General features: G+C 47.8%; 1 protein-coding gene and 2 non-coding genes across 3 annotated transcripts in view; all 3 read left to right on the top strand.

Annotated features, from left to right (window-relative positions):
- The first annotated feature begins 17,060 nt into the window (after positions 1-17,060).
- LOC141075662 (uncharacterized) overlaps positions 17,061-27,728 on the top strand; it is a 109,316-nt gene continuing 98,648 nt past the window's right edge. Inside the window, exon 1 of the mRNA XM_073562772.1 lies at positions 17,061-17,486. Within this exon, the coding sequence (XP_073418873.1) occupies positions 17,414-17,486 (73 nt within the window). The 5' untranslated portion in view covers positions 17,061-17,413. The remainder of the gene's footprint in view (positions 17,487-27,728) is intronic.
- TRNAL-CAG (transfer RNA leucine (anticodon CAG)) lies at positions 18,853-18,935 on the top strand. Its single transcript has one exon. It is a non-coding gene; the product is annotated as a tRNA-Leu (tRNA).
- Positions 25,463-25,545, top strand: TRNAL-CAG (transfer RNA leucine (anticodon CAG)). Its single transcript has one exon. It is a non-coding gene; the product is annotated as a tRNA-Leu (tRNA).

Here is a 27,728-nt window from a genome sequence, read left to right as displayed (position 1 = left end):
AGGAGGAGTGGTACTGTGCAGTGCATATATACAGGACAGGAGGAGTGGTACTGTGCAGTGTATATATACAGGAGGAGTGGTACTGTGCTGTGTGTATATGCAGGACAGGAGTGGTACTGTGCAGTGTATATATACAGGAGTGGTACTGTGCAGTGCATATATACAGGACAGGAGGAGTGGTACTGTGCAGTGTATATATACAGGAGGAGTGGTACTGTGCTGTGTGTATATGCAGGACAGGAGTGGTACTGTGCAGTTTATATATACAGGAGGAGTGGTACTGTGCAGTGCATATATACAGGACAGGAGGAGTGGTGCTGTGCAGTTTATATATACAGGACAGGAGTGGTACTGTGCAGTGTATATATACAGGACAGGAGGAGTGGTGCTTCCCTGAGGAAGTTGTTTTTCTAGCTCCGAAACGCGCGTCGGGGATAGGACCGACCTTGCTGCTTCCCCCCGTACTTCAGGTATAGTAATGCAGTTTATTAGGTCATTAGTATGACGTGTATTATACATCAATTTTGCATGTGCGCATTTGCACTTTGTCAGGGTATACTTCTTATGAAGGATTGTAGCACTTGCTGTATGATTTGTCTTATTATACTTTATATAACCCCTTAACTCTTATTAGCTATACCATCTAGCTCTGCATTTTACTATCCTGGCGGGGTGTTTGCAGCTTCGTTGGCCCTTCATGACCATTGTGTTCATTTATATGCTGTTCCTTTTCCCTGTCCAAACACTGTGTGTCCATATCTATTAATGTTTTAAATTATCTTTAATAAATATCATAGTTTTATGGATTTTTTGACTGCTTCTTTGTTTGGTACTTTCTATATACAGGAGTACTGTGCAGTGTATATATACAGGAGGAGTGGTACTGTGCTGTGTGTATATGCAGGACAGGAGTGGTACTGTGCATTGTATATATACAGGAGTGGAACTGTGCAGTGTATATAGACAGGAAAGGAGGAGTGATGTCGTGCAGTGTATATATACAGGATTGGTACTGTGCAGTGCATATATACAGGACTGGAGTGGTACTGTGGAGTGTATATTTACAGGAGTGGTACTGTGCAGTGTATATATACAGGATTGGTACTCTGCAGCGTATATACACAGGACAGGAGTAGTGGTACTGTGCAGTGTATATATATATATAGGAGTGGTACTGTGCGGTGCATATATACGGGACAGGAGGAGAGGTACTGTGCAGTGCATATATACAGGACAGGAGTGGTACTGTGCAGTGTATATATACAGGAGTGGCGCTGTGCAGTGTATAGATAAAGGAGGAGTGGTACTGTGCAGTGTACATATGCAGGACAGGAGTGGTACTGTGCAGTGTATATATACAGGACAGGAGTGGTGCTGTGCAGTGTATATATACAGGAGTGGTACTGTGCAGTGTATATATACAGGAGGAGTGGTACTGTGGAGTGTATATATACAGGACAGGAGTGGTGCTGTGCAGTGTATATATACATCACAGGAGGAGTGGTGCTGTGCAGTGTATATATGCAGGACAGGAGTGGTACTGTGCAGTGTATATATACAGGAGTGGGACTGTGCAGTGTATATAGACAGGAGTGGTACTGTGCAGTGTATATATACAGGACATGAGTGGTACTGTGCAGTGCATATATGCAGGACAGGAGGAATGGTGCTGTGCATTGTATATATACAGGACAGGAGTGGTACTGTGCAGTGTATATATACAGGACAGGAGTGGTACTGTGCAGTGTATATACAGGAGTGGTGCTGTGCAATGTATATATGCAGGAGTGGTACTGTGCAGTGTGCATATGCAGGACAGGAGTGGGACTGTGCAGTGTATATATACAGGAGTGGGACTGTGCAGTGTATATAGACAGGAGTGGGACTGTGCAGTGTATATAGACAGGAGTGGTACTGTGCAGTGTATATATATACAGGGCATGAGTGGTACAGTGCAGTGCATATATGCAGGACAGGAGGAGTGGTGCTGTGCAGTGTATATATACAGGACACGAGTGGTACTGTGCAGTGTATATATACAGGAGGATGGGGTACTGTGCAGTGTATATATAGGAGGAGTGGTGCTGTGCAGTGTATATATACAGGAGGAGTGGTACTGTGCAGTGTATATATACAGGAGGAGTGGTACTGTGCAGTGTGTATATATACAGGACAGGAGTGGTACTGTGCAGTGTATATATACAGGAGTGGGACTGTGCAGTGTGTATAGACAGGAGTGGTACTGTGCAGTGTATATATACAGGAGGAGTGGTACTGTGCAGTGCATATATACAGGACAGGAGGAGTGGTACTGTGCAGTGTATATATACAGGAGGAGTGGTACTGTGCTGTGTGTATATGCAGGACAGGAGTGGTACTGTGCAGTGTGTATATACAGGACAGGAGTGGTGCTGTGCAGTGTATATATACAGGACAGGAGGAGTGGTGCTGTGCAGTGTATATATACAGGACAGGAGTGGTACTGTGCAGTGTATATATATACAGGACAGGAGGAGTGGTGCTGTGCAGTGTATGTATACAGGACAGGAGGAGTGGTGCTGTGGAGTGTATATATACAGGACAGGAGTGGTACTGTGCAGTGTATATACAGGAGTGGTACTGCGCAGTGTATATATATACAGGAGGAGTGGTACTGTGCAGTGCATATATATACAGGACAGGAGTGGTACTGTGCAGTGTGTATATGCAGGACAGGAGTGGTACTGTGCAGTGCATATATACAGGCCAGGAGGAGTGGTGCTGTGCAGTGTATATATACAGGACAGGAGGAGTGGTACTGTGCAGTGTATATATACAGGAGGAGTGGTACTGTGCAGTGCATATATACAGGACAGGAGGAGTGGTACTGTGCAGTGTATATATACAGGAGGAGTTGTACTGTGCAGTGTGTGTATGCAGGATAGGAGTGGTACTATGCAGTGTGTATATACAGGACACGAGTGGTACTGTGCAGTGTATATATACAGGATAGGAGGAGTGGTGCTGTGCAGTGTATATATACAGGAGTGGGACTGTGCCGTGTATATAGACAGGAGTGGTACTGTGCAGTGTATATATACAGGACAGGAGTGGTACTGTGCAGTGCATATATGCAGGACAGGAGTGGTACTGTGCAGTGTATATATACAGGACAGGAGTGGTACTGTGCAGTGTATATATACAGGACAGGAGTGGTACTGTGCAGTGCATATATGCCGGAGGAGGGGTACTGTGCAGTGCATATATGCAGGAGGAGGGGTACTGTGCAGTGCATATATGCAGGAGGGGTACTGTGCAGTGTATATATAGGAGTGGTACTGTGCAGTGTATATATACAGGAAAGGAGGAGTGATGTTGTGCAGTGTATATATACAGGATTGGTACTGTGCAGTGTATATATACAGGAAAGGAGGAGTGATGTCGTGCAGTGTATATATACAGGATTGGTACTGTGCAGTGCATATATACAGGACTGGAGTGGTACTGTGGAGTGTATATATACAGGAGTGGTACTGTGCAGTGTATATATACAGGATTGGTACTGTGCAGCGTATATACACAGGACAGGAGTAGTGGTACTGTGCAGTGTATATATATAGGAGTGGTACTGTGCGGTGCATATATACGGGACAGGAGGAGAGGTGCAGTGCATATATACAGGACAGGAGTGGTACTGTGCAGTGTATATATACAGGAGTGGCGCTGTGCAGTGTATAGATAAAGGAGGAGTGGTACTGTGCAGTGTACATATGCAGGACAGGAGTGGTACTGTGCAGTGTATATATACAGGACAGGAGTGGTACTGTGCAGTGCATATATACAGGACAGGAGGTGTGCTGTTCAGTGTATATATACAGGACAGGAGTGGTACTGTGCAGTGTATATATACAGGACAGGAGTGGTGCTGTGCAGTGTATATATAGATCACAGGAGGAGTGGTGCTGTGCAGTGTATATATGCAGGACAGGAGTGGGACTGTGCAGTGTATATAGACAGGAGTGGTACTGTACAGTGTATATATACAGGACATGAGTGGTACTGTGCAGTGCATATATGCAGGACAGGAGGAGTGGTGCTTTTCAGTGTATATATACAGGACAGGAGTGGTACTGTGCAGTGTATATATACAGGACAGGAGTGGTACTGTGCAGTGTATATACAGGAGTGGTGCTGTGCAATGTATATATGCAGGAGTGGTACTGTGCAGTGTGTATATGCAGGACAGGAGTGGGACTGTGCAGTGTATATATACAGGAGTGGGACTGTGCAGTGTATATAGACAGGAGTGGTACTGTGCAGTGTATATATATACAGGGCATGAGTGGTACTGTGCAGTGTATACAGGAGGAGGGGTACTGTGCAGTGTATATATAGGAGTGGTGCTGTGCAGTGTATATATACAGGACAGGAGTGGTACTGTGCAGTGTATATATACAGGACAGGAGTGGTACTGTGCAGTGTATATATACAGGACAGGAGTGGTACTGTGCAGTGTATATATACAGGAGTGGGACTGTGCAGTGTATATATACAGGAGGAGTGGTACTGTGCAGTGCATATATACAGGACAGGAGGAGTGGTACTGTGCAGTGTATATATACAGGAGGAGTGGTACTGTGCTGTATGTATATGCAGGACAGGAGTGGTACTGTGCAGTGTGTATATACAGGACAGGAGTGGTGCTGTGCAGTGTATATATACAGGACAGGAGGAGTAGTGCTGTGCAGTGTATATATACAGGACAGGAGTGGTACTGTGCAGTGTATATATACAGGACAGGAGGAGTGGTGCTGTGCAGTGTATGTATACAGGACAGGAGGAGTGGTGCTGTGGAGTGTATATATACAGGACAGGAGTGGTACTGTGCAGTGTATATACAGGAGTGGTACTGTGCAGTGTATATATACAGGAGGAGTGGTACTGTGTAGTGCATATATATACAGGACAGGAGGAGTGGTACTGTGCAGTGTGTATATGCAGGACAGGAGTGGTACTGTGCAGTGTATATATACAGGACAGGAGTGGTGCTGTGCAGTGTAAATATACAGGACAGGAGTGGTACTGTGCAGTGCATATTTACAGGCCAGGAGGAGTGGTGCTGTGCAGTGTATATATACAGGACAGGAGGAGTGGTACTGTGCAGTGTATATATACAGGAGGAGTGGTACTGTGCAGTGCATATATACAGGACAGGAGTGGTACTGTGCAGTGTATATATACAGGAGGAGTGGTACTGTGCAGTGTATATATACAGGACAGGAGTGGTGCTGTGCAGTGTATATATACATCACAGGAGGAGTGGTGCTGTGCAGTGTATATATACAGGACACGAGTGGTACTGTGCAGTGTATACAGGAGGAGGGGTACTGTGCAGTGTATATATAGGAGTGGTGCTGTGCAGTGTATATATACAGGAGGAGTGGTACTGTGCAGTGTATATATACAGGACAGGAGTGGTACTGTGCAGTGTATATATACAGGAGTGGGACTGTGCAGTGTGTAAAGACAGGAGTGGTACTGTGCAGTGTATATATACAGGAGGAGTGGTACTGTGCAGTGCATATATACAGGACAGGAGGAGTGGTACTGTGCAGTGTATATATACAGGAGGAGTGGTACTGTGCTGTATGTATATGCAGGACAGGAGTGGTACTGTGCAGTGTGTATATACAGGACAGGAGTGGTGCTGTGCAGTGTATATATACAGGACAGGAGTAGTGCTGTGCAGTGTATATATACAGGACAGGAGTGGTACTGTGCAGTGTATATATACAGGACAGAAGGAGTGGTGCAGTGTATGTATACAGGACAGGAGGAGTGGTGCTGTGGAGTGTATATATACAGGACAGGAGTGGTACTGTGCAGTGTATATACAGGAGGAGTGGTACTGTGCAGTGCATATATATACAGGACAGGAGGAGTGGTACTGTGCAGTGTGTATATGCAGGACAGGAGTGGTACTGTGCAGTGTATATATACAGGACAGGAGTGGTGCTGTGCAGTGTAAATATACAGGACAGGAGTGGTACTGTGCAGTGCATATTTACAGGCCAGGAGGAGTGGTGCTGTGCAGTGTATATATACAGGACAGGAGGAGTGGTACTGTGCAGTGTATATATACAGGAGTGGTACTGTGCAGTGCATATATACAAGACAGGAGTGGTACTGTGCAGTGTATATATACAGGAGGAGTGGTACTGTGCAGTGTATATATACAGGAGGAGTGGTACTGTGCAGTGTATATATACAGGAGGAGTGGTACTGTGCAGTGTATATATACAGGAGGAGTGGTACTGTGGAGTGTATATATACAGGACAGGAGTGGTGCTGTGCAGTGTATATATACATCACAGGAGGAGTGGTGCTGTGCAGTGTATATATACATCACAGGAGGAGTGGTGCTGTGCAGTGTATATATGCAGGACAGGAGTGGTACTGTGCAGTGCATATTTACAGGCCAGGAGGAGTGGTGCTGTGCAGTGTATATATACAGGACAGGAGGAGTGGTACTGTGCAGTGTATATATACTGGAGGAGTGGTACTGTGCAGTGCATATATACAGGACAGGAGGAGTGGTACTGTGCAGTGTATATATACAGGAGGAGTGGTACTGTGCAGTGTATATATACAGGAGGAGTGGTACTGTGGAGTGTATATATACAGGACAGGAGTGGTGCTGTGCAGTGTATATATACATCACAGGAGGAGTGGTGCTGTGCAGTGTATATATGCAGGACAGGAGTGGTACTGTGCAGTGTATATATACAGGAGTGGGACTGTGCAGTGTATATAGACAGGAGTGGTACTGTGCAGTGTATATAGACAGGACATGAGTGGTACTGTGCAGTGCATATATGCAGGACAGGAGGAGTGGTGCTGTGCAGTGTATATATACAGGACAGGAGTGGTACTGTGCAGTGTATATATACAGGACAGGAGTGGTACTGTGCAGTGTATATACAGGAGTGGTGCTGTGCAATGTATATATGCAGGAGTGGTACTGTGCAGTGTGTATATGCAGGACAGGAGTGGGACTGTGCAGTGTATATATACAGGAGTGGGACTGTGCAGTGTATATAGACAGGAGTGGTACTGTGCAGTGCATATATGCAGGACAGGAGGAGTGGTGCTGTGCAGTGTATATATACAGGACAGGAGTGGTACTGTGCAGTGTATATATACAGGACAGGAGTGGTACTGTGCAGTGTATATACAGGAGTGGTGCTGTGCAATGTATATATGCAGGAGTGGGACTGTGTAGTGTGTATATGCAGGACAGGAGTGGGACTGTGCAGTGTATATATACAGGAGTGGGACTGTGCAGTGTATATAGACAGGAGTGGTACTGTGCAGTGTATATATACAGGGCATGAGTGGATAGTGCAGTGCATATATGCAGGACAGGAGGAGTGGTGCTGTGCAGTGTATATATACAGGAGGGGTACTGTGCAGTGTATATACAGGAGGAGTGGTGCTGTGCAGTGTATATATACAGGAGGAGTGGTACTGTGCAGTGTATATATACAGGACAGGAGTGGTACTGTGCAGTGCATATATACAGGAGTGGGACTGTGCAGTGTGTATAGACAGGAGGAGTGGTACTGTGCAGTGCATATATACAGGACAGGAGGAGTGGTACTGTGCAGTGTATATATACAGGACAGGAGGAGTGGTGCTGTGGAGTGTATATATACAGGACAGGAGTGGTACTGTGCAGTGTATATATACAGGACAGGAGTGGTACTGTGCAGTGTATATACAGGAGTGGTGCTGTGCAATGTATATATGCAGGAGTGGGACTGTGTAGTGTGTATATGCAGGACAGGAGTGGGACTGTGCAGTGTATATATACAGGAGTGGGACTGTGCAGTGTATATAGACAGGAGTGGTACTGTGCAGTGTATATATACAGGGCATGAGTGGATAGTGCAGTGCATATATGCAGGACAGGAGGAGTGGTGCTGTGCAGTGTATATATACAGGAGGGGTACTGTGCAGTGTATATACAGGAGGAGTGGTGCTGTGCAGTGTATATATACAGGAGGAGTGGTACTGTGCAGTGTATATATACAGGACAGGAGTGGTACTGTGCAGTGCATATATACAGGAGTGGGACTGTGCAGTGTGTATAGACAGGAGGAGTGGTACTGTGCAGTGCATATATACAGGACAGGAGGAGTGGTACTGTGCAGTGTATATATACAGGACAGGAGGAGTGGTGCTGTGGAGTGTATATATACAGGACAGGAGTGGTACTGTGCAGTGTATATATACAGGAAAAGTGGCACTGTGCTGTGTGTATATGCAGGACAGGAGTGGTACTGTGCAGTGTGTATATACAGGACAGGAGTGGTGCTGTGCAGTGTATATATACAGGACAGGAGGAGTGGTGCTGTGCAGTGTATATATACAGGACAGGAGGAGTGGTGCTGTGCAGTGTATATATACAGGACAGGAGGAGTGGTGCTGTGCAGTGTATATATACAGGACAGGAGGAGTGGTGCTGTGCAGTGTATATATACAGGACAGGAGGAGTGGTGCTGTGGAGTGTATATATACAGGACAGGAGTGGTACTGTGCAGTGTATATACAGGAGTGGTACTGTGCAGTGTATAAATACAGGAGGAGTGGTACTGTGCAGTGTATATGCAGGACAGGAGTGGTACTGTGCAGTGTATATATACAGGAGTGGAACTGTGCAGTGTATATAGACAGGAGTGGTACTGTGCAGTGTGTATATATACAGGACAGGAGTGGTACTGTGCAATGCATATATGCAGGACAGGAGTGGTACTGTGCAGTGTATATATACAGGACAGGAGTGGTACTGTGAAGTGCATATATACAGGACAGGAGTGGTACTGTGCAGTGTATATATACAGGAGGAGTGGTACTGTGGAGTGTATATATACAGGAGGAGTGGTACTGTGCAGTGTATATATACAGGAGGAGGGGTACTGTGCAGTGTATATATACAGGAGGAGTGGTACTGTGGAGTGTATATATACAGGACAGGAGTGGTGCTGTGCATTGTATATATACATCACAGGAGGAGTGGTGCTGTGCAGTGTATATATGCAGGACAGGAGTGGTACTGTGCAGTGTATATATACAGGAGTGGGACTGTGCAGTGTATATAGACAAGAGTGGTACTGTGCAGTGTATATAGACAGGACATGAGTGGTAGTGTGCAGTGCATATATGCAGGACAGGAGGAGTGGTGCTGTGCAGTGTATATATACAGGACAGGAGTGGTGCTGTGCAGTGTATATATACAGGACAGGAGTGGTACTGTGCAGTGTATATATACAGGACAGGAGTGGTACTGTGCAGTGTATATATACAGGACAGGAGTGGTACTGTGCAGTGTATATACAGGAGTGGTGCTGTGCAATGTATATATGCAGGAGTGGTACTGTGCAGTGTGTATATGCAGGACAGGAGTGGGACTGTGCAGTGTATATAGACAGGAGTGGTACTGTGCAGTGTATATATATACATGGCATGAGTGGTACTGTGCAGTGCATATATGCAGGACAGGAGGAGTGGTGCTGTGCAGTGTATATATACAAGACACGAGTGGTACTGTGCAGTGTATATAGGAGGAGTGGTGCTGTGCAGTGTATATATACAGGAGGAGTGGTACTGTGCAGTGTATATATACAGGACAGGAGTGGTACTGTGCAGTGTATATATACAGGAGTGGGACTGTGCAGTGTGTATAGACAGGAGTGGGACTGTGCAGTGTATATATACAGGAGGAGTGGTACTGTGCAGTGCATATATACAGGACAGGAGGAGTGGTACTGTGCAGTGTATATATACAGGAGGAGTGGTACTGTGCTGTGTGTATATGCAGGACAGGAGTGGTACTGTGCAGTGTATATATACAGGAGTGGTACTGTGCAGTGCATATATACAGGACAGGAGGAGTGGTACTGTGCAGTGTATATATACAGGAGGAGTGGTACTGTGCTGTGTGTATATGCAGGACAGGAGTGGTACTGTGCAGTTTATATATACAGGAGGAGTGGTACTGTGCAGTGCATATATACAGGACAGGAGGAGTGGTGCTGTGCAGTTTATATATACAGGACAGGAGTGGTACTGTGCAGTGTATATATACAGGACAGGAGGAGTGGTGCTTCCCTGAGGAAGTTGTTTTTCTAGCTCCGAAACGCGCGTCGGGGATAGGACCGACCTTGCTGCTTCCCCCCGTACTTCAGGTATAGTAATGCAGTTTATTAGGTCATTAGTATGACGTGTATTATACATCAATTTTGCATGTGCGCATTTGCACTTTGTCAGGGTATACTTCTTATGAAGGATTGTAGCACTTGCTGTATGATTTGTCTTATTATACTTTATATAACCCCTTAACTCTTATTAGCTATACCATCTAGCTCTGCATTTTACTATCCTGGCGGGGTGTTTGCAGCTTCGTTGGCCCTTCATGACCATTGTGTTCATTTATATGCTGTTCCTTTTCCCTGTCCAAACACTGTGTGTCCATATCTATTAATGTTTTAAATTATCTTTAATAAATATCATAGTTTTATGGATTTTTTGACTGCTTCTTTGTTTGGTACTTTCTATATACAGGAGTACTGTGCAGTGTATATATACAGGAGGAGTGGTACTGTGCTGTGTGTATATGCAGGACAGGAGTGGTACTGTGCATTGTATATATACAGGAGTGGAACTGTGCAGTGTATATAGACAGGAGTGGTACTGTGCAGTGTGTATATACAGGACAGGAGTGGTACTGTGCAGTGCATATATTCAGGACAGGAGTGGTACTGTGCAGTGTATATATACAGGACAGGAGTGGTACTGTGCAGTGCATATATGCAGGAGGAGTGGTACTGTGCAGTGTATATATACAGGACAGGAGTGGTGCTGTGCAGGGTATATATACAGGACAGGAGGAGTGGTACTGTGCAGTGTATATATACAGGAAAGGAGGAGTGGTACTGTGCAGTGTATATATACAGGACAGGAGTGGTACTGTGCAGTGCATATATGCAGGAGGAGGGTTACTGTGCAGTGTATATATAGGAGTGGTACTGTGCAGTGTATATATACAGGACAGGAGGAGTGGTGCTGTGCAGTGTGTATATATACAGGACAGGAGTGGTGCTGTGCAGTGCATATATACAGGACAGGAGTGGTACTGTGCAGTGCATATATACAGGACAGGAGGAGTGGTGCTGTGCAGTGTATATATACAGGACAGGAGTGGTACTGTGCAGTGTATATACAGGAGTGGTACTGTGCAGTGTATATGTACAGGAGTGTTACTGTGCAGTGTGTATATGTACAGGACAGGAGTGGTACTGTGCAGTGTATATATACAGGAGTGGGACTGTGCAGTGTATATAGACAGGAGTGGTGCTGTGTATATACATATACAGGAGTGGTACTGTGCAGTGTATATATACAGGAGTGGGACTGTGCAGTGTATATAGACAGGAGTGGTACTGTGCAGTGTATATATACAGGACAGGAGTGGTACTGTGCAGTGCATATATGCAGAACAGGAGTGGTACTGTGCAGTGTATATATACAGGACAGGAGTAGTACTGTGCAGTGCATATATGCAGGAGGAGGGGTACTGTGCAGTGTACATATAGGAGTGGTGCTGTGCAGGGTATATATACAGGAGGGGTACTGTGCAGTGTATATATACAGGAGGAGTGATACTGTGCAGTGTATATATACAGGAGGAGGGGTACTGTGCAGTGTATATATATACAGGAGGAGGGGTACTGTGCAGTGTATATATAGGAGTGGTACTGTGCAGTATATACATATACAGGAGTTGTACTGTGCAGTATATACATATACAGGAGTGGTACTGTGCAGTGTATATATACAGGAGGAGTGGTACTGTGCAGTATATACATATACAGGAGTGGTACTGTGCAGTGTATATATATACAGGATGAGTGGTACTGTGCAGTGTATATATATACAGGATGAGTGGTACTGTGCAGTATCTGTATCCAACATTCTGCCCCAGCTCACAGCCTGCCCCCATGTCCAGCATTCTGCCTCAGTCTCCAGCATTCTGCCCCAGCTTCGAGCATTCTGCCCCATGTCCAGAATTCTGCCCCAGCGTCCAGCATTCTTCTGCCCCATGTCCAGAATTCTGCCCCAGCGTCCAGCATTCTTCTGCCCCATGTCCAGCATTCTGCCCCAGCGTCCAGCATTCTTCTGCCCCATGTCCAGCATTCTGCCCCGTCTCACAGTCTGCCCTCATATCCAGCATTCTGCCACCAGCGTCCAGCATTCTGCCCCCAGTGTCCAGCATTCTGCCCCCAGTGTCCAGCATTCTGCCCCCAGTGTCCAGCATTATGCCCCATGTCCAGCATTCTGCCCCAGGCTCCCTGGATAGCCGCTCTCAAAAAAAAAAAATTCTTACCTTGTTATCTGGCTGTGCTCCAGCGGCGAGGCTCCCTCCCTCTCCCAGTCCCACGTGGCACACTGACTGAATGAGGAAGTGGAGGAGCAGAGCAGTGTGTGACGTCAGGTGAGGGCGGAGCTGTGGCTGGACCATTGTGCAGGGGGGGATTTCGGCGCTGGCTGGACCATGGTGCGGGGGGGGGGGCCTGCCCGAGGGGCCCGGCAGGCGCTGAGTCTGAATTTAAAATATAGCTGCAGAAGCCTGTATAAAATGTAGGGGGGCCCCAGCGCGGATCGGGCTGCCAGCATGGTCGGGCCCCCCTAATCACCGGGCCCCATACACATGTAAGGCCTGTCATGCCCTGATGGCGGCCCTGGTTTCAGGATGCTTGACAGTTGGCATGAGACAAGACTGGTGGTAGCGCTCACCTGGTCTTCTCCGAATAAGCCGTTTTCCAGATGTCCCAAACAATCGAAAAGGGGATTCATCAGAGAAAATGACTTTACCCCAGTCCTCAGCAGTCCACTCCCTGTACCTCTTGCAGAATATCAGTCTGTCCATGATGTTTTTTCTGGAGAGAAGTGGCTTCTTTGCTGTCCTCCTTGAGACCAGGCCTTGCTCCAAGAGTCTCCGCCTCACAGCGTGTGCAGAAGCACTCACACCTGCCTGCTGCCATTCCTGAGCAAGCTCTGCACTGCTGGTAGTCCGATCCCACAGCTGAAGCACTTTTAAGAGACGGTCCTGGCGCTTGCTGGTCTTTCTTGGGCGCCCTGGAGCCTTTTTGGCAACAAGGGAACCTCTCTCCTTGAAGTTCTTGATGATGCGATAGATTGTTGACTGAGGTGCATTCTTTCTAGCTGCGATACTCTTCCCTGTTAGGCCATTTTTGTGCAGTGCAATGATGACTGCACGTGTTTCTTTAGAGATAACCATGGTTAACAGAAGAGAAACAATGATGCCAAGCACCAGCCTCCTTTTAAAGTGTCCAGTGGTGTCATTCTTACTTAATCATGACAGATTGATCTCCAGCCCTGTCCTCATCAACACCCACACCTGTGTTAATGGAGCAATCACTGAAACGATGTTAGCTGGTCCTTTTAAGGCAGGGCTGCAATGATGTTGAAATGTGTTTTGGGGGATAAAGTTAATTTTCTAGGCAAATATTGACTTTGCAAGTAATTGCTGTTAAGCTGATCACTCTTTATAACATTCTGGAGTATATGCAAATTGCCATTAGAAAAAATGAAGCAGTAGACTTTGTAAAAATTATTATTTGTGTCATTCTCAAAATTTTTAGCCATGGCTGTACAGACCAAAGTTTGGACACACCTTCTCATTCAAAGAGTTTGCTTTATTTTCATGACTATGAAAATTGTAGATTCACTCTGAAGGCATCAAAGCTATGAATTAACACATGTGGAATTATATAATTAACAAAAAAGTGTGAAACAACTGAAAATGTGTCTTATATTCTAGGTTCTTCAAAGTAGCCACCTTTTGCTTTGATTACTGCTTTGCACACTCTTGGCATTCTGTTGATGAGCTTCAAGAGGTAGTCACTGGAAATGGTCTTCCAACAGTCTTGAAGGAGTTCCCAGAGATGCTTAGCACTTGTTGGCCCTTTGGCCTTCACTCTGCGGTCCAGCTCACCCCAAACCATCTCGATTGGGTTCAGGTCTGGTGACTGTGGAGGCCAGGTCATCTGGCGTAGCACCCGATCACTCTCCTTCTTGGTCAAATAGCCCTTACACAGCCTGGAGGTGTGTTTGAGGTCATTGTCCTGTTGAAAAATAAATGATGGTCCAGCTAAACACAAACCGGATGGAATAGCATGCCGCTGCAAGATGCTGTGGTGGCCATGCTGGTTCAGTATGCCTTCAATTTTGAATAAATCCCCAACAGTGTCACCAGTAAAGCACCCCCACACCATCACACCTCCTCCTCCATGCTTCACGGTGGGAACCAGGTATGTAGAGTCCATCCGTTCACCTTTTCTGCGTCGCACAAAGACAAGGTGGTTGGAACCAAAGATCTCAAATTTGGACTCATCAGACCAAAGCACAGATTTCCACTGGTCTAATGTCCATTCCTTGAGTTCTTTAGCCCAAACAAGACTCTTCTGCTTGTTGCCTGTCCTTAGCAGTGGTTTCCTAGCAGCTATTTTACCATGAAGGCCTGCTGCACAAAGTCTCCTCTTAGCAGTTGTTGTAGAGATGTGTCTGCTGCTAGAACTCTGTGTGGCATTGACCTGGTCTCTGATCTGAGCTGCTGTTAACCTGCGATTTCTGAGGCTGGTGACTCGGATGAACTTATCCTCCGCAGCAGAGGTGACTCTTGGTCTTCCTTTCCTGGAGCGGTCCTCATGTGAGCCAGTTTCTTTGTAGCGCTTGATGGTTTTTGCCACTGCACGTGGGGACACTTTCAAAGTTTTCCCAATTTTTCAGACTGACTGACCTTCATTTCTTAAAGTAATAATGGCCACTCGTTTTTCTTTACTCAGCTGCTTTTTTCTTGCCATAATACAAATTCTAACAGTCTATTCAGTAGGACTATCAGCTGTGTATCCACCAGACTTCTGCACAACTGATGGTCCCAACCCCATTTATAAGGCAAGAAATCCCACTTATTAAACCATAGTCATGAAAATAAAGAATACGCTTTGATTGAGGTGTGTCCAAACCTTTGGTCTGTACTGTGTGTGTGTATGTGTATATATATATATATATACACACACACACACACACACACTATGACTTATCTCGGCTAAGACAAAGCCTAGATCCTCAGGCTACATCCACATCATGGGCGTAGCCAGGATCAAACCTGGGGGGGGCAGAACCTCATACTGCACACCCCTACACTTGAAAATAAAGCCTGCACCTTAAGAAGATGTGGTGGTGAATGCAGTATATTTATTCCAACTATCAGTTGATGTTACTGAAGACGAGCAATGCCTGTCCTGGGCGTCCTTTTGGGCAGCTATGAGGTGGACCTGACTGGTGCTAACAAAAAGGAGTGTTAGTCTGTGTGCTATCCGGCTTTCATTCTTTTTGGTACAGATATGATATGGATAGACAGATATATAAATAAAAGCAGATTAGAAATCTGCTCTGATATTGAAAACATTATCTATGAGCTCAAAAACCTTTCAGGTGATGCAGTTTTTAAAAAGCTGATCTGCTTTTGCAACTGAAAAACGTATCCTCAAAAAACGCAGCAAAAACGCTGTGTGTGAATGTAGCCTTAGATCAGGAATAGAACAGCCATTTATAGGACATTTCATAACTTTCCCAAATTCCTATGAAAAAATATTCAGCACATTCTGCATTGAACTACTGTACCCAATTTATTATATATTTTAGGAGTCGGAATCGGTCCATTTTATACCAACTCCGACTTCACCAAAATGAGCACCGACTCCGACTCCACAGCCCTACATACTAAGGTTGTGTTTTATCTCCCGTCCACCACACTCCAGCTCCGGCTCCGCCCCCCACGCACCATCCTCTGCTCCCCTCCATGCTCAGCCTCTGCTCCCCCCCCATGCTCAGCCTCTGCTCCCCCCCCATGCTCAGCCTCTGCTCCCCCCCCATGCTCAGCCTCTGCTCCCCCCCCATGCTCAGCCTCTGCTCCCCCCCATGCTCAGCCTCTGCTCCCCCCCCATGCTCAGCCTCTGCTCCCCCTCCATGCTCAGCCTCTGCTCCCCCCCCCATGCTCAGCCTCTGCTCCCCCCCCATGCTCAGCCTCTGCTCCCCCCCCATGCTCAGCCTCTGCTCCCCCCATGCTCAGCCTCTGCTCCCCCCCCCCATGCTCAGCCTCTGCTCCCCCCCCATGCTCAGCCTCTGCTCCCCCCCCATGCTCAGCCTCTGCTCCCCCCCCCCATGCTCAGCCTCTGCTCCCCCCCCCCATGCTCAGCCTCTGCTCCCCCCCCATGCTCAGCCTCTGCTCCCCCCCCATGCTCAGCCTCTGCTCCCCCCCCCATGCTCAGCCTCTGCTCCCCCCTCCATGCTCAGCCTCTGCTCCCCCCCCATGCTCAGCCTCTGCTCCCCCCCCCATGCTCAGCCTCTGCTCCCCTCCATGCTCAGCCTCTGCTCCCCCCCCATGCTCAGCCTCTGCTCCCCTCCCATGCTCAGCCTCTGCTCCCCCCCCCATGCTCAGCCTCTGCTCCCCCCTCCATGCTCAGCCTCTGCTCCCCCCCCATGCTCAGCCTCTGCTCCCCCCCCCATGCTCAGCCTCTGCTCCCCTCCATGCTCAGCCTCTGCTCCCCCCCCATGCTCAGCCTCTGCTCCCCTCCATGCTCAGCCTCTGCTCCCCCCCATGCTCAGCCTCTGCTCCCCCCCCCATGCTCAGCCTCTGCTCCCCCCCCATGCTCAGCCTCTGCTCCCCCCCCCATGCTCAGCCTCTGCTCCCCCCCCATGCTCAGCCTCTGCTCCCCCCCCCCATGCTCAGCCTCTGCTCCCCCCCCCATGCTCAGCCTCTGCTCCCCCCCCCATGCTCAGCCTCTGCTCCCCCCCATGCTCAGCCTCTGCTCCCCCCCCCATGCTCAGCCTCTGCTCCCCCCCCATGCTCAGCCTCTGCTCCCCCCCCATGCTCAGCCTCTGCTCCCCCCCATGCTCAGCCTCTGCTCCCCCCCATGCTCAGCCTCTGCTCCCCCCACTCTCTCCCCCCACACACCGTCTCCCTTCTGTCCTCTGCGGGGTGTCGCCGCTCCCTCCTCCGGGCTTTGTGTTGTGCCGCGCTCTTCCCCGCTGACAGCTCCGCTCCTCTGCTGCGCTCTCCACAGCAAACATTACGACACCACCGTCGCCTCCTCCATGACTCAGTCCGGCCTCCCACGTCTCCTCACCACACGTCACTTCCCCGCCCGGCCGCCATTTTAGTTCCTGTGGTGGCGGAGCACAGGCGGAAGTGCCGCCATCTGTAGCAGCGGCTGCGGTCCTCCTCACCGTGTCTCCGCCGAGTCAGGAGGTTTTCGTGAGGGGGAGATCTCGGCGGCCTGATACCATAATGCCGTCCACCCCGCTCCGTGTGGCCGTGGTGTGCTCCAGAACCGCAGCATGGAGGCGCACAATCTCCTCAGGTAATGGCGGAACCCCTTCTTCTTCAGTCTGTGCGCGTAGTTCGGGCCGTGTGAGGCCGGTGATGTCTCTAGGCCTCTGTGTGTGATGGAGGACCCTGGGAGCGGCCATACCTTCTTACACACACCTCCATGGTGGCCTTTTCCCCCTCAGATGTAGGAAAATTACACATTTGTAACTGAATGTGTTAGAAACTTTTTTTGGGTGGGAACTTGCGCCATATAACAACTCTCCGGCCATTTTTTTTAAAATTCTTTTATATGACTGGGAAAGGATTAAAAGCATAACAGTAGTGGCCTTTTCAGTTACCGGGGCCGACTAGGCCTCACATGGGTTCTGGTCGGGTCGTCATCAGTCCAGTCTGGGCAGGTGGTGTGTATATATATATATATAATTTAGTTTTCACCCCCCCAGTCTCTTCACTAGTTTTAAGCTTCAGGGGCCTGAAGGTCCTGGAAACCCTTTTATTTCGAGTGATTTCTGGCCGAAGCAAACTTAGGTTTGTTTGTGTCTGGTGGAAACTGATTGCCTAAACTCTGTTTTTTTTTTTTGTTTTTGGAGTAAAAAAAAATAATATATATATTAGGTTCTATATATATTAGGTTCTTTTCACACCAGGACGTGTACACTGAATATATTCTATAGGGTATAACAGGCACCCGTCTGCCGAGAGAACGTCCTTCTCAAATCCATCTGACCACTGTACATCCAAAAAAACTTACCAGCTGATTCATCAGTTTACATTTTTTTTTTTTTTTTTTTTAAGCCAAAAAATGTCTCTTGATGTTTTTACAGCCTCTCTGTTAACTTTGTGAAAAGTTGAATAAAATGCCTTTATCTACGATCATCTGATGTCTTGTTACAAAGAAATTAGACAGGGACAGAGTTTTGAATATTGGAATATTACAATTTTTTTCTCATGTAGGGTGACCAGCCAATGTTACTGGGCACAGTGAGGCTACATGAAAGCTCCACATGTCCACTGTTAACTCCTGGTGGATTGTTTTATTAGTCATCTGTTCATTGTGGTATAAGTTGTATGCACAACTTTTTGTGTTTTTTGTGTTGTATTTGAATTCAAATGGAATTTGAATTCAGGGGGTCAGAGCCTGGCTGTCCATGGATAAAAGTGGTCCTTGTGGTGCAGGCTTGAGGGTGCACAAATGCCCAACAGAGCACCACACAGCCCCAAGAACTGCTCCCTCACCTCAGTCTGGTAATTAGCTTTCAAATGACATCCCAATGTCCCCTCTGGCTTTGCCAGAAGTCCCACCAGGGGCCCCAATGTCTGATTTGGACAGCAGATCTGTACTGAAGTCCCTGGTGGTGCAAACTCTTGTGTCACCAGGGAGCATGTCAATGTCAGCAGTCAGGATGGCCTAGTGGTCTAAGGCACTGTGTTCAGGTTGCAGTCTCCCGTGGAGGCGTGGGTTCGAATCCCACTCCTGACAGCAGCAGTACTGATCCCTGGAGGTGCAAGCTGTTGTGCACCAGGGAGCGTGTTAAGCGTCTGCAGTCACCACATGTGGAGGCGTGGGTTCAAATCCCACTCCTTGACAGCAGCAGTACTGGTCCCTGGAGGTGCAAGCTGTTGTGCACCAGGGAGCGTGTTCAGCGTCTGCAGTCACCACGTGGAGGCGTGGGTTCGAATCCCACTCCTGACAGCGACAGTTTTTTTTTTTGTTTTTTTTTAAAGAAAAGAAAATAAACCTAGTGGCAGCATGTGTAATAACAGTCTCCAGGTCTTATAGCCTAATGTATACACCATAAATATTTATATGTGTGTCTATACAGTTGGTGTATATATGTGTGAGTATATTTTTTAGCCTTAAAGTTTTGATTCTCCATCCTCATTTCTTTCTTTTCCAAATCAAAAAAACACTCGTGTGAGAGCAATCTGCATCCAAAAAAACTTAGGGATAGGGACAATTTAGTGAGTACGTCGGGCTCCCTTAAAAGGTCAATTCACCCAACGAACAAGGGTGCTGCTCAGGGTGGATTGATTTAAATCACGCCGATTTAAATCATGATTTAAATCACGATTTAAATCAAAAGATTTTTTTCTATTTAAATCGGATCGATTTAAATCATGATTTTAATCATGATTTAAATCACTGATTTAAATCAAAAGGTTTTTTTTTAATATAAATCACGATTAAAATGAGAAGTGAGAGCAGTGTGCATGTGCGCCCATAGTTACACGGACGAAAGTAGGGGCAACGATCTAACGCCAGGGTGAGGGGGGGACCCCAAAGTAAGTAAAAATCTTTTTTGTTTTACTATATGGCAATAGGTAGGTGTTTAAAAGCAGCATGTCTTAATTGTATAAACTATTAATAGCCTCCACATTTTGTTCATACTGCCCCTTTAATTCCACACTTCTAGCTTGGTTTCAGTTTTGGTTTAGTTTCTTTTTCCCTGCATTCAGTTGACATGCCCAAACTTGTTGGATAGTCAGCAGTACTTGGCTCAGGCTGTAGTAACATCAGCAGTGCTTGGCTCAGGCTGTAGTAACAATCAAACTTCATAAGTGATCTGTGTGAGCCATGGCAGCAGGTCGTAAGAGAGACCCTATTTGGGTTCATTTTGTTGAGATGCCAGCAGCAGATCTTGGAAAGAAAGGTGCAAGAGCAAAGTGCAAATACTGTCAAAAGGATATCCAAGGACTTGTTTGCCGTTTGAAATCACATTATGAAAACTGCAATCAAATGATTTAAATCAAAAAAATCTGATTTTTTTGATTTTTTTAAAAAATTCAAGATTTTTATCCACCCTGGTGCTGCTTGCTCGTCGGGTGAGATGGGCAGCACGATTATTATCATCTAACACGCTTTCCTAGGATAATCTGCCAACACAAATCTCTTCTTGAATGGACAATCGTTTCTTAAATGACAATTTATGCTGATAAAAAAAACCCAAAAGCTCTAAATTAGGAAGGAGGCTGGAGGGGGGAGACAGAGGCTGGAGGAGGAAGTGTGGTGGTGTAGACGGGGCTGCGGGAGGCTGTGTGGTGCTGTAGAGCGGGTTGCGGGAGGCTGTGTGGTGGTGTAGAGGCCTACAGGGCCACACAGCCCCCTGGTGTGACTTCCCGAGTGCCATGACAGCTGACTGTATATACATGTTTACACATACATGTATGTACATGTGCCATGACCGCTCCTTAGACCATACATACATGGATTGTCACTTACCCAAACCGAGGATGAAGAGGCTTAGCTGCTCCACATGATGATGGTGGCCGGAGAGCTGTGTTCCTCCATAGCGATGTCGTCCATTAGGCAAACTTGGTGTCCTTGTCCCGCCAGTTCTTGAGCCAGTTTAGTGTCCACGATGCCTTGTTACCTATTGGAAAAAAAAGGGAAAAGGAAATTATTGAATTTTGACATAGAATAAAAATTAAGTCCTATGAATTGTACTGGTACATTAACCCCTTTTTCTACGAGCGTATATTGCCAGCAGACACACAGAGAGCGGGCGACTGCCCCAAGTGTTACCTACTGAGAGACAGAGAAATAAAAAAACAATAATTAATAAGGGAAATATTGCATTCATAATTAGTGTTCACAGCAGAGTGACAACACAGCCCCCCTAACCCTCCCCTACCCCACAGGGAACGCCTGTACCCCGCCATGCCCCCCACAGCTGTGCCCATACACTGTCCTCACCTCCCCCTGCAGGGACCACCTGTCTCCCACGCAGTGCCCCCCACAGCTGACCCCAAACACTCTGCAGGGACCCCCTGTCTCCCACGCAGTGCCCCCCACAGCTGACCCCATACACTCTGCAGGGACCCCTTGTCTCCCCCGTAGTGCCCCCCACAGCTGACCCCATACACTCTGCAGGGACCCCCTGTCTACCCGCAGTGCCCCCCACAGCTGACCCCATACACTCTGCAGGGACCCCCTGCCTCCCCCCACAGCTGACCCCATACAGGCATACAGTTACCGGCCGGCAGCTCCAAGGTTCAAATCTGGCACTCAGGTGACGTCATTGTTGCTGCAGTTAGACCGAGAAAGCAGGGGGTGGGCTCGGAGCCACGTGACACAGAGCCCGGCCGCCCATCCCCCAGCCTCACTGTACTGCAAGCCAGGGAGAGACTGTTTGTGTGCTGCACGGCGCTGACTCCGCCCCCCGAGCCAGGGGATGAGTCACAGGCAGCTCGGCGTGTCACACGACTCCTCCCTCTTCCACCTTCTATGCAGGCCGGATCTTGGTTCCCATAGCACAGTGACCCTGCCCACCGGCCAGTCACTGCCGCCCCTCCCCCACCACTAAGCGATCTTACACAGCAGCACAGAGCCAGGGAGGAGATGGGAGATGACCCCGCACCACACAGCGGAGCACTATGAGCCCTGGGGGTGCAGCGCTGACCCCGCCCACGCCGCACCGCGCAGCGCTATAAGCCCTGGGGGCGCAGCGCTGACCCCACCCACACCGCACCACACAGCGGAGCACTATGAGCCCTGGGGGCGCAGCGCTGACCCTGCCCACCCCGCACCACACAGCGCAGCACTATGAGCCCTCGGGGCAGTCTCCCGTAGAGGCGTGGGTTCGAATCCCACTCCTGACAGCAGCAGTACTGGTCCCTGGAGGTGCAAGCTGTTGTGCACCAGGGAGCGTGTTCAGCGTCTGCAGTCACCACGTGGAGGCGTGGGTTCGAATCCCACTCCACACAGCGCAGCACTATGAGCCCTCGGGGCGCAGCCAGGGGTGGGATTCAGCGGGTTCTCCCCGGTTCGGTGGAACCGGTTGTTAAAGCTATTGCTCTCATTTTTGGCACCATTAGCCGGCTCTCACTTTTGAAAATGAGATTTCAAATTTTGAGGTCTGCGGCAGATTCTTTCCGGCGTCCATGCTCCCGGAGGCCACTGCAACATGGCGGCGGCCAGCAAGGGAAGTGCGGGGGCCTCCGGGCTGCGAAGAAATCGCGGCGGAGCCGCCGTCCCTGTACCGGAGCACAGCCCGCTGCCACCACCGCACCGCAGAGCGCCGCCCGCTGCCCCTGCCTCAGCACTGCTGCTGCCCCTGCCCCAGCACAGCTGCCCCTGCCTCAGCGCTGCTGCTGCCCCTGCCTCAGCGCTGCTGCTGCCCCTGCCTCAGCGCTGCTGCTGCCCCTGCCTCAGCGCTGCTGCTGCCCCTGCCTCAGCGCTGCTGCTGCCCCTGCCTCAGCGCTGCTGCTGCCCCTGCCCCAGCGCTGCTGCTGCCCCTGCCTCAGCGCTGCTGCTGCCTCTCCCCCAGCGCAGCTGCCCCAGCACAACCAACCTGCCCTAGCACAGAGCCGCCACCGCACGAGCCTGGACCACTGAATGACCCCTGTGACTACTTCACCTGTGCCAGATCCCTTCCCAGGTAAGCTGAATTCGGACTGTAAGACGGACCCCCATTTGACACATTATTTTTTTTCCCCCTATTTTCCTACTGAAAATTGGGGTGTTCTTATGGTCCGTTGCATCTTATAGTCCGAAAAATACGGTAATTTATCCTGAGATTACAGAGTCTGCAACTTTTCTATCTAGCCAGTTAGAAGTGACTCATTGTAACACTTAGGGTACCGTTACACCTAGCGATGCACCAGCGATCCCGACTAGCGATATGACGTGGTCAGGATCGCTGGTGCATCGCTAGGTGGTCGCTAGTGAGCTGCTACACAGGCAGATCTCACCAGCGACATTGCTGGGGACGGGGATCGCTACTTACCTGTCAGACGCGGCGATCCTGCGTCCTCCCGCCCTGGGCGCCACAGGAAGCCCAGCAGGAAGTGGCCGACGAGGAATGGACCAGGAGCTTCTCGCGCGATCAGTGATAACCAGCGGGGGAGCCGGTCGGAGGTAAGTATCACATGCAGGGATATCGCTAGCAATATCGCTGCAACGTCACAAAATCGGTGACTTTACAGCAATATAGAATCATAGAATCGTAGAGTTGGAAGGGACCTCCTGGGCCATCTGGTCCAACCCCCTGCTCAAAGCAGGATTCGCTAAATCATCCCAGTCAGATGTCTGTCCAGCCTCTGTTTGAAGACTTCCATTGAAGGAGAACTCACCACTTCTCGTGGCAGCCTGTTCCACTCATTGATCACTCTAACTGTCAAAAAGTTTTTTCTAATATCTAATCTGTGTCTCCTCCCATTCAGTTTCATCCCATTGCTTCTAGTCTTTCCTTGTGCAAATGAGAATAAAGTTGATCCTTCTACAATGTGACAGCCCTTTAGATATTTGTAGACAGCTATTAAGTCTCCTCTCAGTCTTCTCTTTTGCAAACTAAACATTCCCAAATCCTGCAACCTTTCCTCATAAGACAGGGTTTGCAGACCGGTCACCATTCTGGTCGCTCTTTTCTGAACTTGCTCCAGTTTGTTGATGTCTTTTTTTAAAATGTGGTGCCCAAAACTGGACACAATATTCCAGATGAGGTCTGACCAAAGAGGAGTAGAGGGAAATAATGACTTCACGTGATCTAGACTGTATGCTTCTGTTAATACATCCTAGAATTGCATTTGCCTTTTTTGCTGCTGCATCACACTGTTGACTCATATTCAGTCTGTGATCTATTAGTATACCCAAGTCTTTTTCACATGTGCTGTCACTTAGCCCTATTCCTCCCATTCTATATATGCTTTTTTCATTTTTATTGCCCAGATGTAGTACTTTGCATTTCTCCCTGTTAAAAACCATTCTGTTAGTTGCTGCCCACTTCTCCAGTTTATTTAAATCTTTTTGAATCCTCTCTCTCTCTTCTCTAGTATTAGCTATCCCTCCTAGCTTTGTGTCATCAGCAAATTTAATCAGTTTACCCTCAATTCCTTCATCTAAATCGTTGATAAAGATGTTGAACAATACAGGGCCCAGGACAGAGCCCTGTGGTACCCCACTTGAGACATTCTTCCAACTGGATGTGCAGCCATTTACGACCACTCTTTGGGTCCGATCACTAAGCCAGTTATGAACCACCTAACAGTTGCCTTGTCCATTCCATACTTAGTCATTTTTTCAATAAGGATTGTATGAGAGACTTTGTCAAATGCTTTGCTGAAGTCAAGATATACTATATCTACAGCATTTCCTTGATCCACCCAATCAGTGATACCGTCATAGAAGGAAATTAAGTTAGTCTGACATGACTTATTAGTTAGAAACCCATGCTGACTCTGTTTAATCACTTCATTCTTATCCAGGTATTGACATACATGTTGTTTAATAATTTGTTCAAAGATCTTTCCTGGTATAGAAGTCAGACTCACCGGCCTATAGTTGCCTGGGTCCACCTTCTTCCCCTTTTTGAAGATAGGAACAACATTTGCTCTTCTCCAGTCTTCTGGCACTTCTCCTGTTCTCCAAGAATTTTCAAAGATTATGGAGAGGGGTTCAAAAATATTGCTAGCGATATCGCAGTGTGTAACGGGGTCTTTACAGACAATGGCGTTTACCATCTGTCTGCAGAACTAAAGTAATGAAAAAGAAGCTGGTAATTAGCTTTCAAATGACATCCCAATGTCCCCTCTGGCTTTACCAGAGGCCCCAATGTCTGATTTGGACAGCAGATTTGAAAAGACATTTTCAGTCTGGGGCAGTCTTGGGGGTTCTCAATCCCCTTAACTACTCTGCAGAAGGGGTCAGGCAAATCAAGCTTGGCAGGAACATCATCCAGGAGGCCACCTACATACAGCAACATCACTTGTCCCCCTGCTCCAAATGGAATTTGAATTCAGGGGGTCAGAGCCTGGCTGTCCATGGATAAAAGTGGTCCTTGTGGTGCAGGCTTGAGGGTGCACAAATGCCCAACAGAGCACCACACAGCCCCAAGAACTGCTCCCTCACCTCAGTCTGGTAATTAGCTTTCAAATGACATCCCAATGTCCCCTCTGGCTTTGCCAGAAGTCCCACCAGGGGCCCCAATGTCTGATTTGGACAGCAGATCTGTACTGAAGTCCCTGGTGGTGCAAACTCTTGTGTCACCAGGGAGCATGTCAATGTCAGCAGTCAGGATGGCCTAGTGGTCTAAGGCACTGTGTTCAGGTTGCAGTCTCCCGTGGAGGCGTGGGTTCGAATCCCACTCCTGACAGCAGCAGTACTGGTCCCTGGAGGTGCAAGCTGTTGTGCACCAGGGAGCGTGTTAAGCGTCTGCAGTCACCACATGTGGAGGCGTGGGTTCAAATCCCACTCCTTGACAGCAGCAGTACTGGTCCCTGGAGGTGCAAGCTGTTGTGCACCAGGGAGCGTGTTCAGCGTCTGCAGTCACCACGTGGAGGCGTGGGTTCGAATCCCACTCCTGACAGCGACAGTTTTTTTTTTTTTTTTTTTTTTAAAGAAAAGAAAATAAACCTAGTGGCAGCATGTGTAATAACAGTCTCCCGTGGAGGCGTGGGTTCGAATCCCACTCCTGACAGCAGCAGTACTGGTCCCTGGAGGTGCAAGCTGTTGCGCACCAGGGAGCGTGTTAAGCGTCTGCAGTCACCACATGTGGAGGCGTGGGTTCAAATCCCACTCCTGACAGCGACAGTTGTTTTTTTTTTTTGTTTTTTTTTAAAGAAAAGAAAATAAACCTAGTGGCAGCATGTGTAATAACAGTCTCCAGGTCTTATAGCCTAATGTATACACCATAAATATTTATATGTGTGTCTATACAGTTGGTGTATATATGTGTGAGTATATTTTTTAGCCTTAAAGTTTTGATTCTCCATCCTCATTTCTTTCTTTTCCAAATCAAAAAAACACTCGTGTGAGAGCAATCTGCATCCAAAAAAACTTAGGGATAGGGACAATTTAGTGAGTACGTCGGGCTCCCTTAAAAGGTCAATTCACCCAACGAACAAGGGTGCTGCTCAGGGTGGATTGATTTAAATCACGCCGATTTAAATCAAAAGATTTTTTTCTATTTAAATCGGATCGATTTAAATCATGATTTTAATCATGATTTAAATCACTGATTTAAATCAAAAGGTTTTTTTTTAATATAAATCACGATTAAAATGAGAAGTGAGAGCAGTGTGCATGTGCGCCCATAGTTACACGGACGAAAGTAGGGGCAACGATCTAACGCCAGGGTGAGGGGGGGACCCCAAAGTAAGTAAAAATCTTTTTTGTTTTACTATATGGCAATAGGTAGGTGTTTAAAAGCAGCATGTCTTAATTGTATAAACTATTAATAGCCTCCACATTTTGTTCATACTGCCCCTTTAATTCCACACTTCTAGCTTGGTTTCAGTTTTGGTTTAGTTTCTTTTTCCCTGCATTCAGTTGACATGCCCAAACTTGTTGGATAGTCAGCAGTACTTGGCTCAGGCTGTAGTAACATCAGCAGTGCTTGGCTCAGGCTGTAGTAACAATCAAACTTCATAAGTGATCTGTGTGAGCCATGGCAGCAGGTCGTAAGAGAGACCCTATTTGGGTTCATTTTGTTGAGATGCCAGCAGCAGATCTTGGAAAGAAAGGTGCAAGAGCAAAGTGCAAATACTGTCAAAAATCTGATTTTTTTTGATTTTTTAAAAAAATTCAAGATTTTTATCCACCCTGGTGCTGCTTGCTCGTCGGGTGAGATGGGCAGCACGATTATTATCATCTAACACGCTTTCCTAGGATAATCTGCCAACACAAATCTCTTCTTGAATGGACAATTGTTTCTTAAATGACAATTTATGCTGATAAAAAAAAACAAAAGCTCTAAATTAGGAAGGAGGCTGGAGGGGGGGGCGTCAGGGACTGGAGGGGGGAGACAGAGGCTGGAGGAGGAAGTGTGGTGGTGTAGACGGGGCTGCGGGAGGCTGTGTGGTGCTGTAGAGCGGGTTGCGGGAGGCTGTGTGGTGGTGTAGAGGCCTACAGGGCCACACAGCCCCCTGGTGTGACTTCCCGAGTGCCATGACAGCTGACTGTATATACATGTTTACACATACATGTATGTACATGTGCCATGACCGCTCCTTAGACCATACATACATGGATTGTCACTTGCCCAAACCGAGGATGAAGAGGCTTAGCTGCTCCACATGATGATGGTGGCCGGAGAGCTGTGTTCCTCCATAGCGATGTCGTCCATTAGGCAAACTTGGTGTCCTTGTCCCGCCAGTTCTTGAGCCAGTTTAGTGTCCACGATGCCTTGTTACCTATTGGAAAAAAAAGGGAAAAGGAAATTATTGAATTTTGACATAGAATAAAAATTAAGTCCTATGAATTGTACTGGTACATTAACCCCTTTTTCTACGAGCGTATATTGCCAGCAGACACACAGAGAGCGGGCGACTGCCCCAA

The sequence above is a fragment of the Dendrobates tinctorius genome, unplaced genomic scaffold, assembly GCF_039654945.1.
Source record: "Dendrobates tinctorius isolate UK_male_01 unplaced genomic scaffold, ASM3965494v1 ptg000366l, whole genome shotgun sequence".
In the NCBI taxonomy this organism is placed as follows: domain Eukaryota; kingdom Metazoa; phylum Chordata; class Amphibia; order Anura; family Dendrobatidae; genus Dendrobates; species Dendrobates tinctorius.
This window is presented reverse-complemented; position numbering and strand designations above follow the sequence as displayed.